This window comes from Gigantopelta aegis, chromosome 10 (assembly GCF_016097555.1).
Source record: "Gigantopelta aegis isolate Gae_Host chromosome 10, Gae_host_genome, whole genome shotgun sequence".
NCBI classification, from domain to species: Eukaryota; Metazoa; Mollusca; class Gastropoda; order Neomphalida; family Peltospiridae; genus Gigantopelta; species Gigantopelta aegis.
The window spans coordinates 66,042,057-66,054,500 of NC_054708.1; the positions used below are offsets into that span (position 1 = coordinate 66,042,057).

General features: G+C 37.7%; 1 protein-coding gene across 5 annotated transcripts in view; it reads left to right on the forward strand.

Moving 5' to 3' along the window:
* The window catches only part of LOC121383259 (carbohydrate sulfotransferase 15-like), a 70,138-nt gene that overhangs the window by 29,609 nt on the left and 28,085 nt on the right, over window positions 1–12,444 (forward strand). For 3 of the 5 annotated variants that reach the window (XM_041513169.1, XM_041513164.1, XM_041513167.1), the window contains exons 2-4: window positions 7,530–8,005; window positions 10,332–10,647; window positions 11,068–11,211. In XM_041513169.1, coding sequence (XP_041369103.1) covers window positions 7,580–8,005; window positions 10,332–10,647; window positions 11,068–11,211 — 886 coding nt within the window. In that variant the 5' untranslated portion in view covers window positions 7,530–7,579. The other 2 variants (XM_041513166.1, XM_041513168.1) reach the window with 2 other exon arrangements.

Below are 12,444 nucleotides of genomic sequence, written 5' to 3' on the forward strand. Positions count from 1 at the left end.
GATCGCTTCGTAGAACAAGGGGCCAGTTTAACTAAACATCGTAAGTTTACGTCTGCGATTAGCAGTTATACCGGGCATACGTTTACACGTGCTTGGCGTCTATTTTACACGGCAAATTACACTATTACGGAAGATGGAGCATTTTAATGACAAAAACAAATATGTGTACTTAAAACTATATTTGTTGTACTATGATAGCAATAAAAATTGTGTTTTAGTCGTAGATTTACGTTTACGTGCAAAACTAGGCTTACGATGTTTTGTGAAATAGAAACCTGTCCCAGAACTTTAAAGTTGTCTGAAAACTCTACAAGACCCAGGCCGACTGTCTCCTTCCCTCGTCTGATTGGACATGTTTATGTGCCGTTAATCAGTTCAAACCCATGACGATTTAGCGTGCCGTATCTAGTGGTGTGCACTGTAGCATTCTGAAGAGAACATTTCTGAAGCGATATTGAGAATTCCTCAAACATGGCGTTGTTAAGGACATTTCACACTCGGCACCGTTGGTTGGTAACTCGAGTCCGATTTTAGTGGCAGATTGAGATCAGGTCTCCGCCATGCTTTTGCAGCTGTTCAGACTTCAAACCGCTTCAGTTTAACGACCTCATCCACATTCAGAAATAGTGGAACACTTCGCGAGATCTCCATGCTCCACAATTCACATTTAACAGACAATTATGGAATTGCTAATAAACATAAGTGTTAAAGAAGTGATTGCTCTGAAAAAAGCACACCGCTCCTACAAGTAAAAAGATAAGATAAAATGTTTATTGCATATATACATTCCACATACGGAACTGGATGCAAAACATATGCACAAACAAGACACAAACAAACATCATACTATTCTAATGACTAAATAAGGACTAATTATGGGCAATACATGTATAATCGTGAACAAATTTGCATACCTTACCAGCACCGGCTGGATTTTCTTTTTTAGCATAATAAAAATAAATGTTTCTTGCATACTCATACTTGTAAATAGGTAATTATGGAAAGTTAGATATGCATATAATTTGACACGTTTAATATTATATTACACTGGCGTAGGAAGTGTGTGTGTGTGTGTGGGGGGGGGGGGGGGGCAAGGGCCACTTTTCAGATATGTTGCTTTATATTTGCTTTATAATAGTGTAAACGTGTGTAAATATAAAAGTGTGCCCCACTTTTTGGCACCTTCCTACGCCACTGTATTATAATAATAATTTCAGATCAGTGTGTTGTTCAGTGGCATAACTTCTACTATATATGGTTGATGGGTGGTACAGTTAATCGCCATGGACGAACATGACTTTTATATGAAAACGTTGTGGTATCTGCTATCTTGTCTTTGGTAAAGAGTTTGCGAAGGAATAGACTGTTAACAAGCTGGTGGATTTGTTTCCTATTCTCTATACCAAAGTTGGCAGTTATCGTATATTAGTTAACAAAACCTTTAGTTTAAACAGTGAGCCGAGGTGTCGTCAACTGGATGCCAGTTTTTTATATTAATGTTCTGGGGCCTCATTCACAAAGCTCTCTTAGGCTCTGCTAGACAATAAAACATCCTCTTTGCAAGTCATTTAGCATTGCACTGCGAGATCGCAAAGTTGTGAGAGTTTAGTGAATTAGGCTCCTGGTATATTGAAGATAGCTAGACATCATGATATTTTGATACCAAATGTCGTATTACGTCACAGTGGAAAAAAAGGATGGAGAACCGTTTTACTGTTACATCTCATTTGACAATATGACCTTTTCGAAAGGGTGATATCAATCATTTCAACAGATATTATTAATATAAATAGCGAGTTTCCTCTCTCATTATCTGTGTTTTCCCTAACCACATGTCTAATGCCATATAACCGTTATTACGATGTGCAGAGTGCGTCGTTAAATAAAAAAATCCTCCCTTCCTTCATTTGAAAATTTGATGGTATGTTCCTACATAATTGGTGAATGTTTAATATTACATATTTCAGTATGAAGTATGGAATAATATGTGCCATCACATGCTTGAATCAATAAGTATCTGTTTGAATCAATAACGTCACTGCTACTGAATGTTTGATATCATCTATCAGTAGTATGACGTATTAAAACACAGTTATTAAAATAAATAGTTCCCCTGTGTTTGTAAATACGTCACTCACTGGCTGTATCTCTCAGACACAACGTTACGGTTTTATAATCAGAATATGTTTTGTGCATTATCACACCCGAACAGTTGCTGTATTTTTTCCCACATTTTTTCCCCCAAGATGTGATACCAACTGCTGATGGTTCTGCCATTAAACGAGTGTTCTCGATGGGTCTAATGAATGTAACAGGTATAATGTAATACTCTGGCAACCCTTGCATGTGTCGTGTTAGCAGTCTTACCCCCACTGAGCAACAGCGTAATACCGATAACAAAAAAACTTAGAATCCGCCATGACTAAAAAAATATGTGTATGCTACCACCTTGAACAGCACAGGAGATATTAGTATTATCACAAATACTTGAGGAGCTTGATGTAATGGGTGCTCACCTAAGGGGGTCATAGGTCATGGGTCGATTCAGCTCCGTGGAACCAACGTTTTCCCTACATCTCAATCAGAGCAACACGACTGGGATATCGAAGTTCTTGGTACGTGTTGTCCTGTCTAAGGGAAGTAAATATAATATAAAATATCCCGTGCTGCTATTCGGTAGAAGTGGCCAATATCACGGCACTGGGTTTTATCTGTCACACTTTACTACACTATATGCCTATGGCAGTAACCGTTTATTAGACACTAAATATCTTTCCTAAAAATTAATACATTATTGAAAGGTATTGTTGTGTGGTTTTACTGTTATACTATGCCAGTGGTTTTGTTAATATTTTACGAACTAGCTAATCACACACACACACACACACACACACACACACACACACACACACACACACACACACACATATATTTAATGTTTCTGCACCACGTCTGGTATATCAAAGGCCGTGGTATGTGCTGTTCTGTCTGTCGGATGGTGCATATAAAAGATTCCTTGCTACTCATAGAAAAATGTAGCAGGTTTTCTCTCTGAGACTACATGTCAGAATTACCAAACGTTTTACATTCAATAGCCGATGATTAATAAATCAATGTGCTCTAGTGGTGTCGTTAAACAAAATAAACTTTAACTTTTTAACTTGCAGACAGAAAACATAAGTTAATTTTGAGAGTCGGCATCAAAATGATTTTTTTTTAAAATATAAAATCTTGGTGAATTTTTTCCGCACGGTAAATTGACTTATTTTGTCAGTAAGTGGCTTTATTTATTTTTACTCTTCTCAACGAAGCTAATGGCTGTGGGTATAATGTGTCTGGGAAAAAACCCAACTTTGTTATTATTTGTCTTTGCTATAGCCGGTGGAGAGCATCCAACACCTGATCAGCTGTACAATCAAAGATCCACACCCGGTCCGCGTTGATTGGATCCCAAACTGCTTTAACTTAGGCAACAGTCCAACATTCCCCATCCAGCTCCGTTCCCCCCCGACAGTCTCGTATTTCTAAAAAGCATAATTCGATATTCAAGTTGTGCTTTTTTCTCTCGTCTTTACGATAGACCTCCTCCCCTAGCACCCTGCAGGAATTGGACGGAGCGAAGAAAACACGGAAATACGATTACTGGCGCGTTAAGAGACGCTCATTTGATGAGGCTGTGAAATGACAGAGAGGTCTGGGTGTCCATTCGCTCTGGATGCGAGTTTGGTTGTTGTTGGACCTCTATCCTCGGTTGTTGCCCGTCTCTGTGAAACCAATCATCCAGACGGCGTTGAAGAGTTTGAGTGTTTTTTGTGTGTTTTTTTACTTACTCTGCGAGATTTCAGCGAGTTCGTTCTTTCAGTAAAGACTTGAAAAACTCTGTTGGCAGCAAAACAAGCACGCTATGTCTTAATTTGAGGATATTCTCGTAATACTTTCTTCATTGGGAGCCTGGATACGGTATTCATTGCGGCGAGTGTTCTTAGCTGGTAGGCTATAATTCTTCTGTTAATACATTGAGTGGGATGGTCGTGTGTTTTTGTGTGTGCGTGTGTTCATTTACAAGTTGTTAACACGTCCGACATCAAAGGCCGTTCAAGAAATTACAAACTGAGATTGTAGACTGTTGATGTTAGTAGACAGAACGGAACTTACATTTAATGCCTGGGTTTTTGTATGATAAGGATACAGAAAACGATACTTTCTGATGTGGGGGTGATATCAGTGGATAAAGATAAAGATACAGACATCGTCGTGATATTAATGGATAGAAGAGGACTTGATACCTGATTTTATGTAAGATAAAGATACGTACAAGTCTTTTTCTGGTGCCATGGTGATATCAGTAGGACTTGATACCTGATTTTATGTAAGATAAAGATACGTACAAGTCTTTTTCTGGTGCCGTAGTGATATCAGTAGGACTTGATACCTGATTTTATGTAAGATAAAGATACGTACAAGTCTTTTTCTGGTGCCGTGGTGATATTAGTGGGTAGAAGAGGACTTCCATGTAATACTAATACATATATCTCAGTTTATGATTATTCTGTTAATACATTGAGTGTGATGGCCGTGTTTTTTGTGTTATTGTGGTCATTTACAGGTTGTTAGCACGTCTTACATCACAGAAATTACAATATGGGATTGGGTTGCATTAGTAGACTGTCGATTTTAGTAAATGCTCGATTTTATATATGATACGGATACAGACGACGTTTCCTTCTGGTGTGGATAGAATAGGACGTATTGTATGATGTAGATTCAGACAACTGTTTCTGGTGTCGTGGTAATATTAGTGGGTAAAAGAGTTAAGAATTAATGCCTGATTTTATATATGATAAAGATACAGGTAACGTTTTAGGGTGTGGGGACATTAGTGGGTAGAAGAGAACGTAATATTTTGTTTTATGTATAGTAAAAGTACAGACAGCTAGTTAGGGTGTGGGTGTGATATTAGTACGTAGAAGAGGACATAATGCCTGCTTTTATGTATGATAAAGATACAGACAACTTATTCTGATGTAGGGGTGATATCAGTGTCCCATGACTCTCAGCATAACAGTAAAGTCGTTATGCTTTAACCCAACACAGAAACTAGTTTTACTCTCAAAAGTTGCGTGTTAAATATGTTTTATGAAGAAACAATATTTATAAAATTAATAAAATTATAATGTTTAATCTTAATATTAAATTAATTCATTTTTCTATTATTTTGCTTTATTTTACAGTATTACTTTTCATTGGTGGTAAATAATTCCTATTATTAATATCTGAGATAAAATGCGCATGTTTTTAAAAACATAAATTTTATGAAGAAACAATATTTTTAAAATTAATAAAATTATAATGTTTAATCTTAATATTAAATGAATTTATTTTTCTTTTCTTTTGCTTTATTTTACAGTATTACTTTTCAATGGTGGTAAATAATTCCTATTATTAATATCTGAGGGAAAAAATTTGCATGTTTTTAAAAACATAAGTTAGTAATTTTTATTATAAGTTAATATGTAACTAAGATTTTTATTTATGTGTCTTATTCTAAAATCCTACATTTTATTTGTAATAATTAGTTCATAATATTTTCATTATATCATTTGGCATGTTTCAAAAAACACAAATTGGCATTGCAGATTTTTTTTACCAACATTTCAGTTACAAGTAACTAAATTATGATCTCTGAAATACTTTATTTTAAAATCCTACTTATTATTAATAAATATTTATTAATACTAGTATTTCATGTCAAAAATGCACATTTTCGTAACACAAAATATCCAGATTTTTTCATATTTATTCTCAGTATAACATTTGTCAAATTTAATTAAAGACTTCTTTCGATCTGTCCTCTAGTTATAATTATAAATATTTAAACTTTTCTATAAACGACCTTCCACCTAACATACAACGTCATCTAAAGCATGTTAAATAAATAAATAAATACACGTTACGTATTAACGAGTTTATGTTTAGTTCACAAAAATATGCCATAGCAAAGATGAGAGAAACATAAATATATTTTTCTCCATTAGCCATCCGCGATAGACTATCTTTAATTATCCACAACATTTACACGTTTTACGGGGCGATATTTATCTTAATTAATGAATTAATTTGTGTCTATTATGAACCTATATAGCATATACAAATACTTACATGTTGGAATGTTGTACACCTAAATGAAATCTCTTAGATATATTGCTGGTAAAACAAGAAGCTGAACATTGTATTTCAAATAATTATGTCCTGTGTGCCTGTTAAATTTCCCCACTGCGCTTGAGATTCCAAAATTAAATTAATTAACAAATCAACCCTATAATTAAGCAGATGGTAGACATTCGCATGTTGGAGAAAACATGGAATCTCGTCCAGTAGTAAGAACACAAATCCCTTTCCTTGGTACAGAACGTATTCACGTTTCCAGTAAAGGACACTTAATTTTTAAAAATATTCTCCCTCTAAAGTGGCTTATCCAAACATCGTGTAGTTTGTTTCTGGACTGTCGGATATTTTCCAACTAGTTTATGGAAGACCTGTTTATCCAGGATAATATACGTACTAGTAGTGTTCCATTGATCGATTATAATCGAAAATTGATCCGATTGGCTCTTACGATGTGAGAAAATGTTATCTGTAACTGTTCCTCCAGTTTAGATGGTAACACTTATGTAAATATACAGTGGTTTGGGTTTGTTTTCATGTGTACATAAAGAAACATTATATTAAATAGTTAACAAAGGTACAATTAGCCATTTGCAGGGTGCACACGACAATAGGCGCATGGTCCTTATAATTCAAAGCCTTCTTAATAAATTGGTCATGGAATTCTAACCGATTCTGTAATCGAAAGTTGATCGGTTGGTGCCAACCGATTATAACCGATGATCGATGATAAAATTCCAACCGATTCCCATCACTAATATACAGTTTAATTCCCTCCTGGGTCAACTTAGTGTCGTCAGTTAGTAATGGTTCCTAGGAGTATAACTTCCTCTTCCTCCTCACCAATGAATTGATTATTGTTATTTTAATACTTATAACATTTGTCGAAAGCAAATTAGTTGAGCTCCCAAAGGGAGCGACATCGGCGGGTGAATGGGTGGGGGAAATTCTAGGTTCATGCTCGATTGAAGATTTTAAGATAAAAATGCCACGAGATGCATCTTCATGGCAATTATTGTTGTATATTGTGGATGATGGATATTATTTATTTTTTATTTTTAACAAGGTCATTAAAAAGAGCACTTCAAACCGGCAGCTGTGTGTCACTACACCCATGTGTCCCCCTCTGGATCCGCAAATTAAGTTAATGCACTGGCGTTGGAATCGGGGTGGGGGGGGGGGGGGGGGGGCAAGGGAGGGCATGTGCCCCCAATTTTCTTGATCCAGTAGCATGTATGTATGTATGTATGTATGTATGTGCCTGTGTGTGTATGTGTGCGCGCGCGCCACATTTTTTGGCACCTTCCTACGCCACTGTTATGTAAATTATGTTTTAAAAATATTTTTAATTCATATAATTCCAGATAGTCTGCGTGATGGTGAGCGAGGTTAGCAACGTGCCCGGCTGCTAACGATGATGAGAAAATGCTGTCAGATGCGCAAAGACATGAAGTGTGTGTGTGTCATCTGCATCTCTCTGAGCATGTTCGCGGTCTTCCTGCTGAGCTACATGACGTCGTACGAGCTACAGACGAAAACCCACATGAGGCGGGTCATCCTCGGCGGGCTCGGCGAGTTCAACTCTCGTGGAAACACCAGAGAAGAAAACTCCATACAGATCGTCGAGGTGGTGGACACTAGTGGGAAGAAATACAGACTCGATTCCTTTCTGGACTCTTCTCAAGAGGACAGTGTCGAACTGCATTTCGGTAGCAAGAACAAGGTTGTGACGTCAGCAACGACGGATGTACAAACAACGCACGCACAGACAACGACGCCGCACGGATGGATTCAGAAGAACTGTACCGGGATTCAACAGACGTCAGAACTCTTGCAGACGGTAAGCAATTTGTATGTTACGTGGTCCCTCCCGACCAGCGCACCGGTGTCCCGCCACAGGTTTAATCTAATTACTTTACTCCAGCCAGCTCTGTTAGTGAGTCTGGAGTGTTTTTAAGACTTCCGTGTTGCGTGGAAGACCACTCACTGATTTACGTTTCTGTTAAGTCTTGTGAGTCAGGTAATCTCTTTTAAAAAGAACGCACTCAACACATTTTATTTACGGTTATATGGCGTCAGACATATGGTTAAGGACCACACAGATTTTGAGAGGAAACCCGCTGTCGCCACTACATGGGCTACTCTTCCGATTAGCAGCAAGGGATCTTTTATTTGCGCTTCCCACAGGCAGGATAGCACAAACCATGGCCATTGTTGAACCAGTTATGGATCACTGGTCGGTGCAAGTGGTTTACACCTACCCATTGAGCCTTGCGGAACACTCACACAGGGTTTGGAGTCGGTATCTGGATTAAAAATCCCATGCCTCGACTGGGATCCGAACCCAGTACCTACCAGCCTGTAGACCGATGGCCTGCCACGACGCCACCGAGGCCGGTTATAATCTCTTTTGAATGCACTCCATGGTAGAGGAAAAGAAGAAACAAAGAGGATATTTAAAATAACCTTTCGAGTTTGTTCTACTAATTTTTTTTTCTGTTCATAATAAAAATAAGAAAGAAAGAACAACAACAAAAACAACAACAAACAAACAACCAACAACCCCCCCCCCCCAACCCCCCCAAACAACAACAACAAATCTACAGCAAACACAAACATTTAAATGAAACAAAATAGGTATGTACTGGGACAGCAATGACAATGGATATATAACATCATAGGAATCAAAGGTGTGGGATTTAGCTCAGTTTGCTGAGAGATCGCCTGAGGTGCTTGCGTCGCAAGATCGAACTACCTCGGTGGATCCATTCAACTGATTGGGTTTTTTTCTCGTTTCAAACAGTGCACCACAACTGACCAAAGGCCATGGTATGTGCTGTTCTGTCTGTGGGAAAATACATATAAAAGATCCTTTACTGCTAATGGAAAACTGTAGCGGCTTTCCACTGATGACTACGAGTCAGAATTACCAAATGTTTGACATCCAGTAGCCGATGATTACGTAATCAATGTGCTCTAGTGGTGTCGTTAAATACAATAAGCTTTAACTTTATAGGAATGAAAAAAACAACCCCAAACCACACATTAATTTTGGACTATGAACATTAAAGAATTAAGAAAACCCCAACTAATTTAAAGTGACGTTGAGCTAAATGCGTTATTCGTTACGCGAGGAGATGGAACATTTCAACAGTATGCGAGACTTAAAAAAGGAAAAGTAAACACACAAAAATTAATAAATAAAAATAAGGAAAGAAAGAAAGAAAGAAAGAAAACAAAACATATAACATTATTATCCCGTGACGATGTGTAAATTCTCTGAGCATTCCGCCCCACAACCAACATAATGGACGCTTGACTGGATTTCAAAAGAATTTTACTCGTACAAAACATCTCCTTCGTGAGAAATCCAAACAGAACCCGTAACCTATTTTGACAGCAAAAAGACTTCGCCATATTCTTACCATTCCTTGCAGCATTCAGAAAATGTGAAATAATATTGTTTTTCACTTTATACTACTAAAATATAAGCAAAATTCAGACAATGTTCATGACGGTATATTTGTGTGGTACATCATACGCAGTTCAAGATAGTGCGAATTAATCTGATGTTTGATTTTACTAACTGGTATATTAAAATTTTATGCAAGTTAGAAATACTAGTACTCTAACTTAGACATGCATGCCTTTTTTCCTTCTTTGTTTTTTAACCAACACTTGGCAGAAGCATAACAGCGCAAATTACATTGGCGCCAAAAAACCATGACTGATCTCATTTTAAAAGTTAAATTTTGTTTTGTTTAACGACACCACTAGAGCACATTGGTTTATTAATCATCGGCTATTGGATGTCAAGCAAAGAGATCTTTGGCTTGCTGTGAACATATACACCTACATAGGTATGTAGAAACAGAGTATTGAGAGTCTCTTTGAAATAATAATCATCGAGTATTTCTATATTTTAGTATATCATTCGCCTATAGTTGAATTATTCGTTCATTCATTCGTTCATTAGTTCGTTCGTTCGCCCGTCCGTCCGTTCGTCGGTCCGTCCATCCATTCATTCATTCATTCATCCATCCATCCATCCATCCATCCATCCATCCATCCATCCATCCATTCATCCATCCATCCATTCATTCATTCACCCAAAACCCATACATCTATCTATCCAGCCATCCATCATCCATCCATTTTTTTTTCAGAAAACATTTCAGTTTCTGGCCAACTACAAGAACCCGTGTTGGCACGAACCCCTGCGCCAGGTTAAGGTCTACAGCCGGAACCGGTTCTCGGAGTTCTCCCGCTACTCGAAGTTGGCCCTGAACAAACTGGAGGAGGAGTGGGCGAAGAGGATTTCAAACAACCCTTACCCGCGCCGCCTTCGTTGTCTCCCCTACTTTTTCATTGCCGGCCAGCCCAAGTGTGGCAGCACCGACCTCTATCAAAAACTGACGTCACATCCGGACGTAGTCACGCCGCCAATAAAAGAACCTCATTGGTGGGGTAAAAATAGATACGGTACGTAATAATTATAGCTGCCGAGACACACCTCCCCAAAAAATAAAAGACACAAAAACACCCGTCAAAACAATAACAACAAGAACAGCAACAGCAACAACAACAAAAACCAACAAAATAAACAAAACCCCCCAACCCCACAAAAAACACCTCCCCCCAAAAAAACCCCGAAAACGTCCCCGAAACCAAAAACCAAATCAAACCAAAACACACGCACGCACGCACGCACGCACCCACACACACACACACACACATACACACACACACTATCACACCCGCTCTCCCACCCACCCCAAAACCCCAACCTATTATACTTTATTAATAGGCTCAAGTTGTCTTATGACAGAAGCCTAAACTATATTTTTAATATCTCTAGTCTGTCTATGTTGTTCTCATATTTACTTTTCTTGCAATGTTCAGGGTGGAGACTCAACTACACCACCGCTATTCCGCTGACAGACTACATCGACCTGTTCGACAGGGCGGCGCTGATGATCGAACACGTCGTGAACCCCTTGGTTCCCGTGGAGGACGGCGCAGAACCTTTCCATCAAGTCATAACGGGTAATCATATTCACATATCTCACCCTCCCTCACATAAAAAACCGTCAACACTCTTGATATAAAGGACCAACCCAACCAACCAACCAACGAACCTACTAATCAACTATCTAATCAAGAATTGAAGACCCTGACCTTCAGGAATGACTCAGGAATGATGGCTTGCGTATTTCCAACTGGACAGTAAAATGATAAATTAACCCATACTATTTTGTAATGCATTCCAATTCCCCACTCCTAAAGCACATTACATAATGACTTAAGTACAATGTTTTCTGTTGTAGTGTAATACTATTTTAAACAATAAGGTTATTTCATTTTGTAACAACGTTTTTCCTTGGTAAAACGTTATAGCTATTACGAAAGTAGTCCATGGAAGGACCTTAAACTTACAATGGGAGTACAGAATCAAATACGTGGATGTAAAGGATAAAGAGTTGAAGGAATCGTGCATCCTCGAAAGGAATCGTGCAGTGCAAGCAATTAGAACAAATTCAATCTCAGAATGACATTGATCTTATCTTAAGAATTAGATGCATGGCCTGAAGCTTGTTCAGACTAAAGCCATCACTGAAACTAATCATGAGTTAAAAACAAGAATGCATTCTTGAAAAGAATCACGCGGTGCAAGCAATTAGGAAAAGTAAGTTCTGAACAACCATAACGTTGTCTTTAGAGTCAGATGCATCACATAACGAGTGTGCAGACGAAAGCCAGAACCAGCTATAGAACCCACCTCGAGTTAAAACCGGTCAGAGAAATGTTTAACTGTTTTTTAAAATGACATTGATATTCTTGGAAATATTTTGCTGATGAACGATTCAGCAGATGAATATTCAATGCAGTATGTATATTCATCCATTAAAACCGAGGACACATTCACAGGACTGGCAAGAGTTACAAGAAACGTGACCAAACTTTGAACTCTTTAAAGGGACATTCCTGAGTTTGCTGCATTGTAAGATGTTTCAGACTACGATTACAATTACATATTAAATATATCTTCTTGTTTAGAATACCAGTGTCTGTATATTCAATGTGTTTCTGGTCGTCTTAATATTTGTAAGAAGCCCAAACTGAATTTTGTCTTCAAATAATTTCGTACGTACGAAAAAAATATATTTTAGGAAATAAAATGAAATTTGCCTAGTACAAATATTAGAACAATCAGAAACACGTTTAATATTTAGCCACCAATATTTTATGCAGGAAAATACATTTGATATATAATTACAA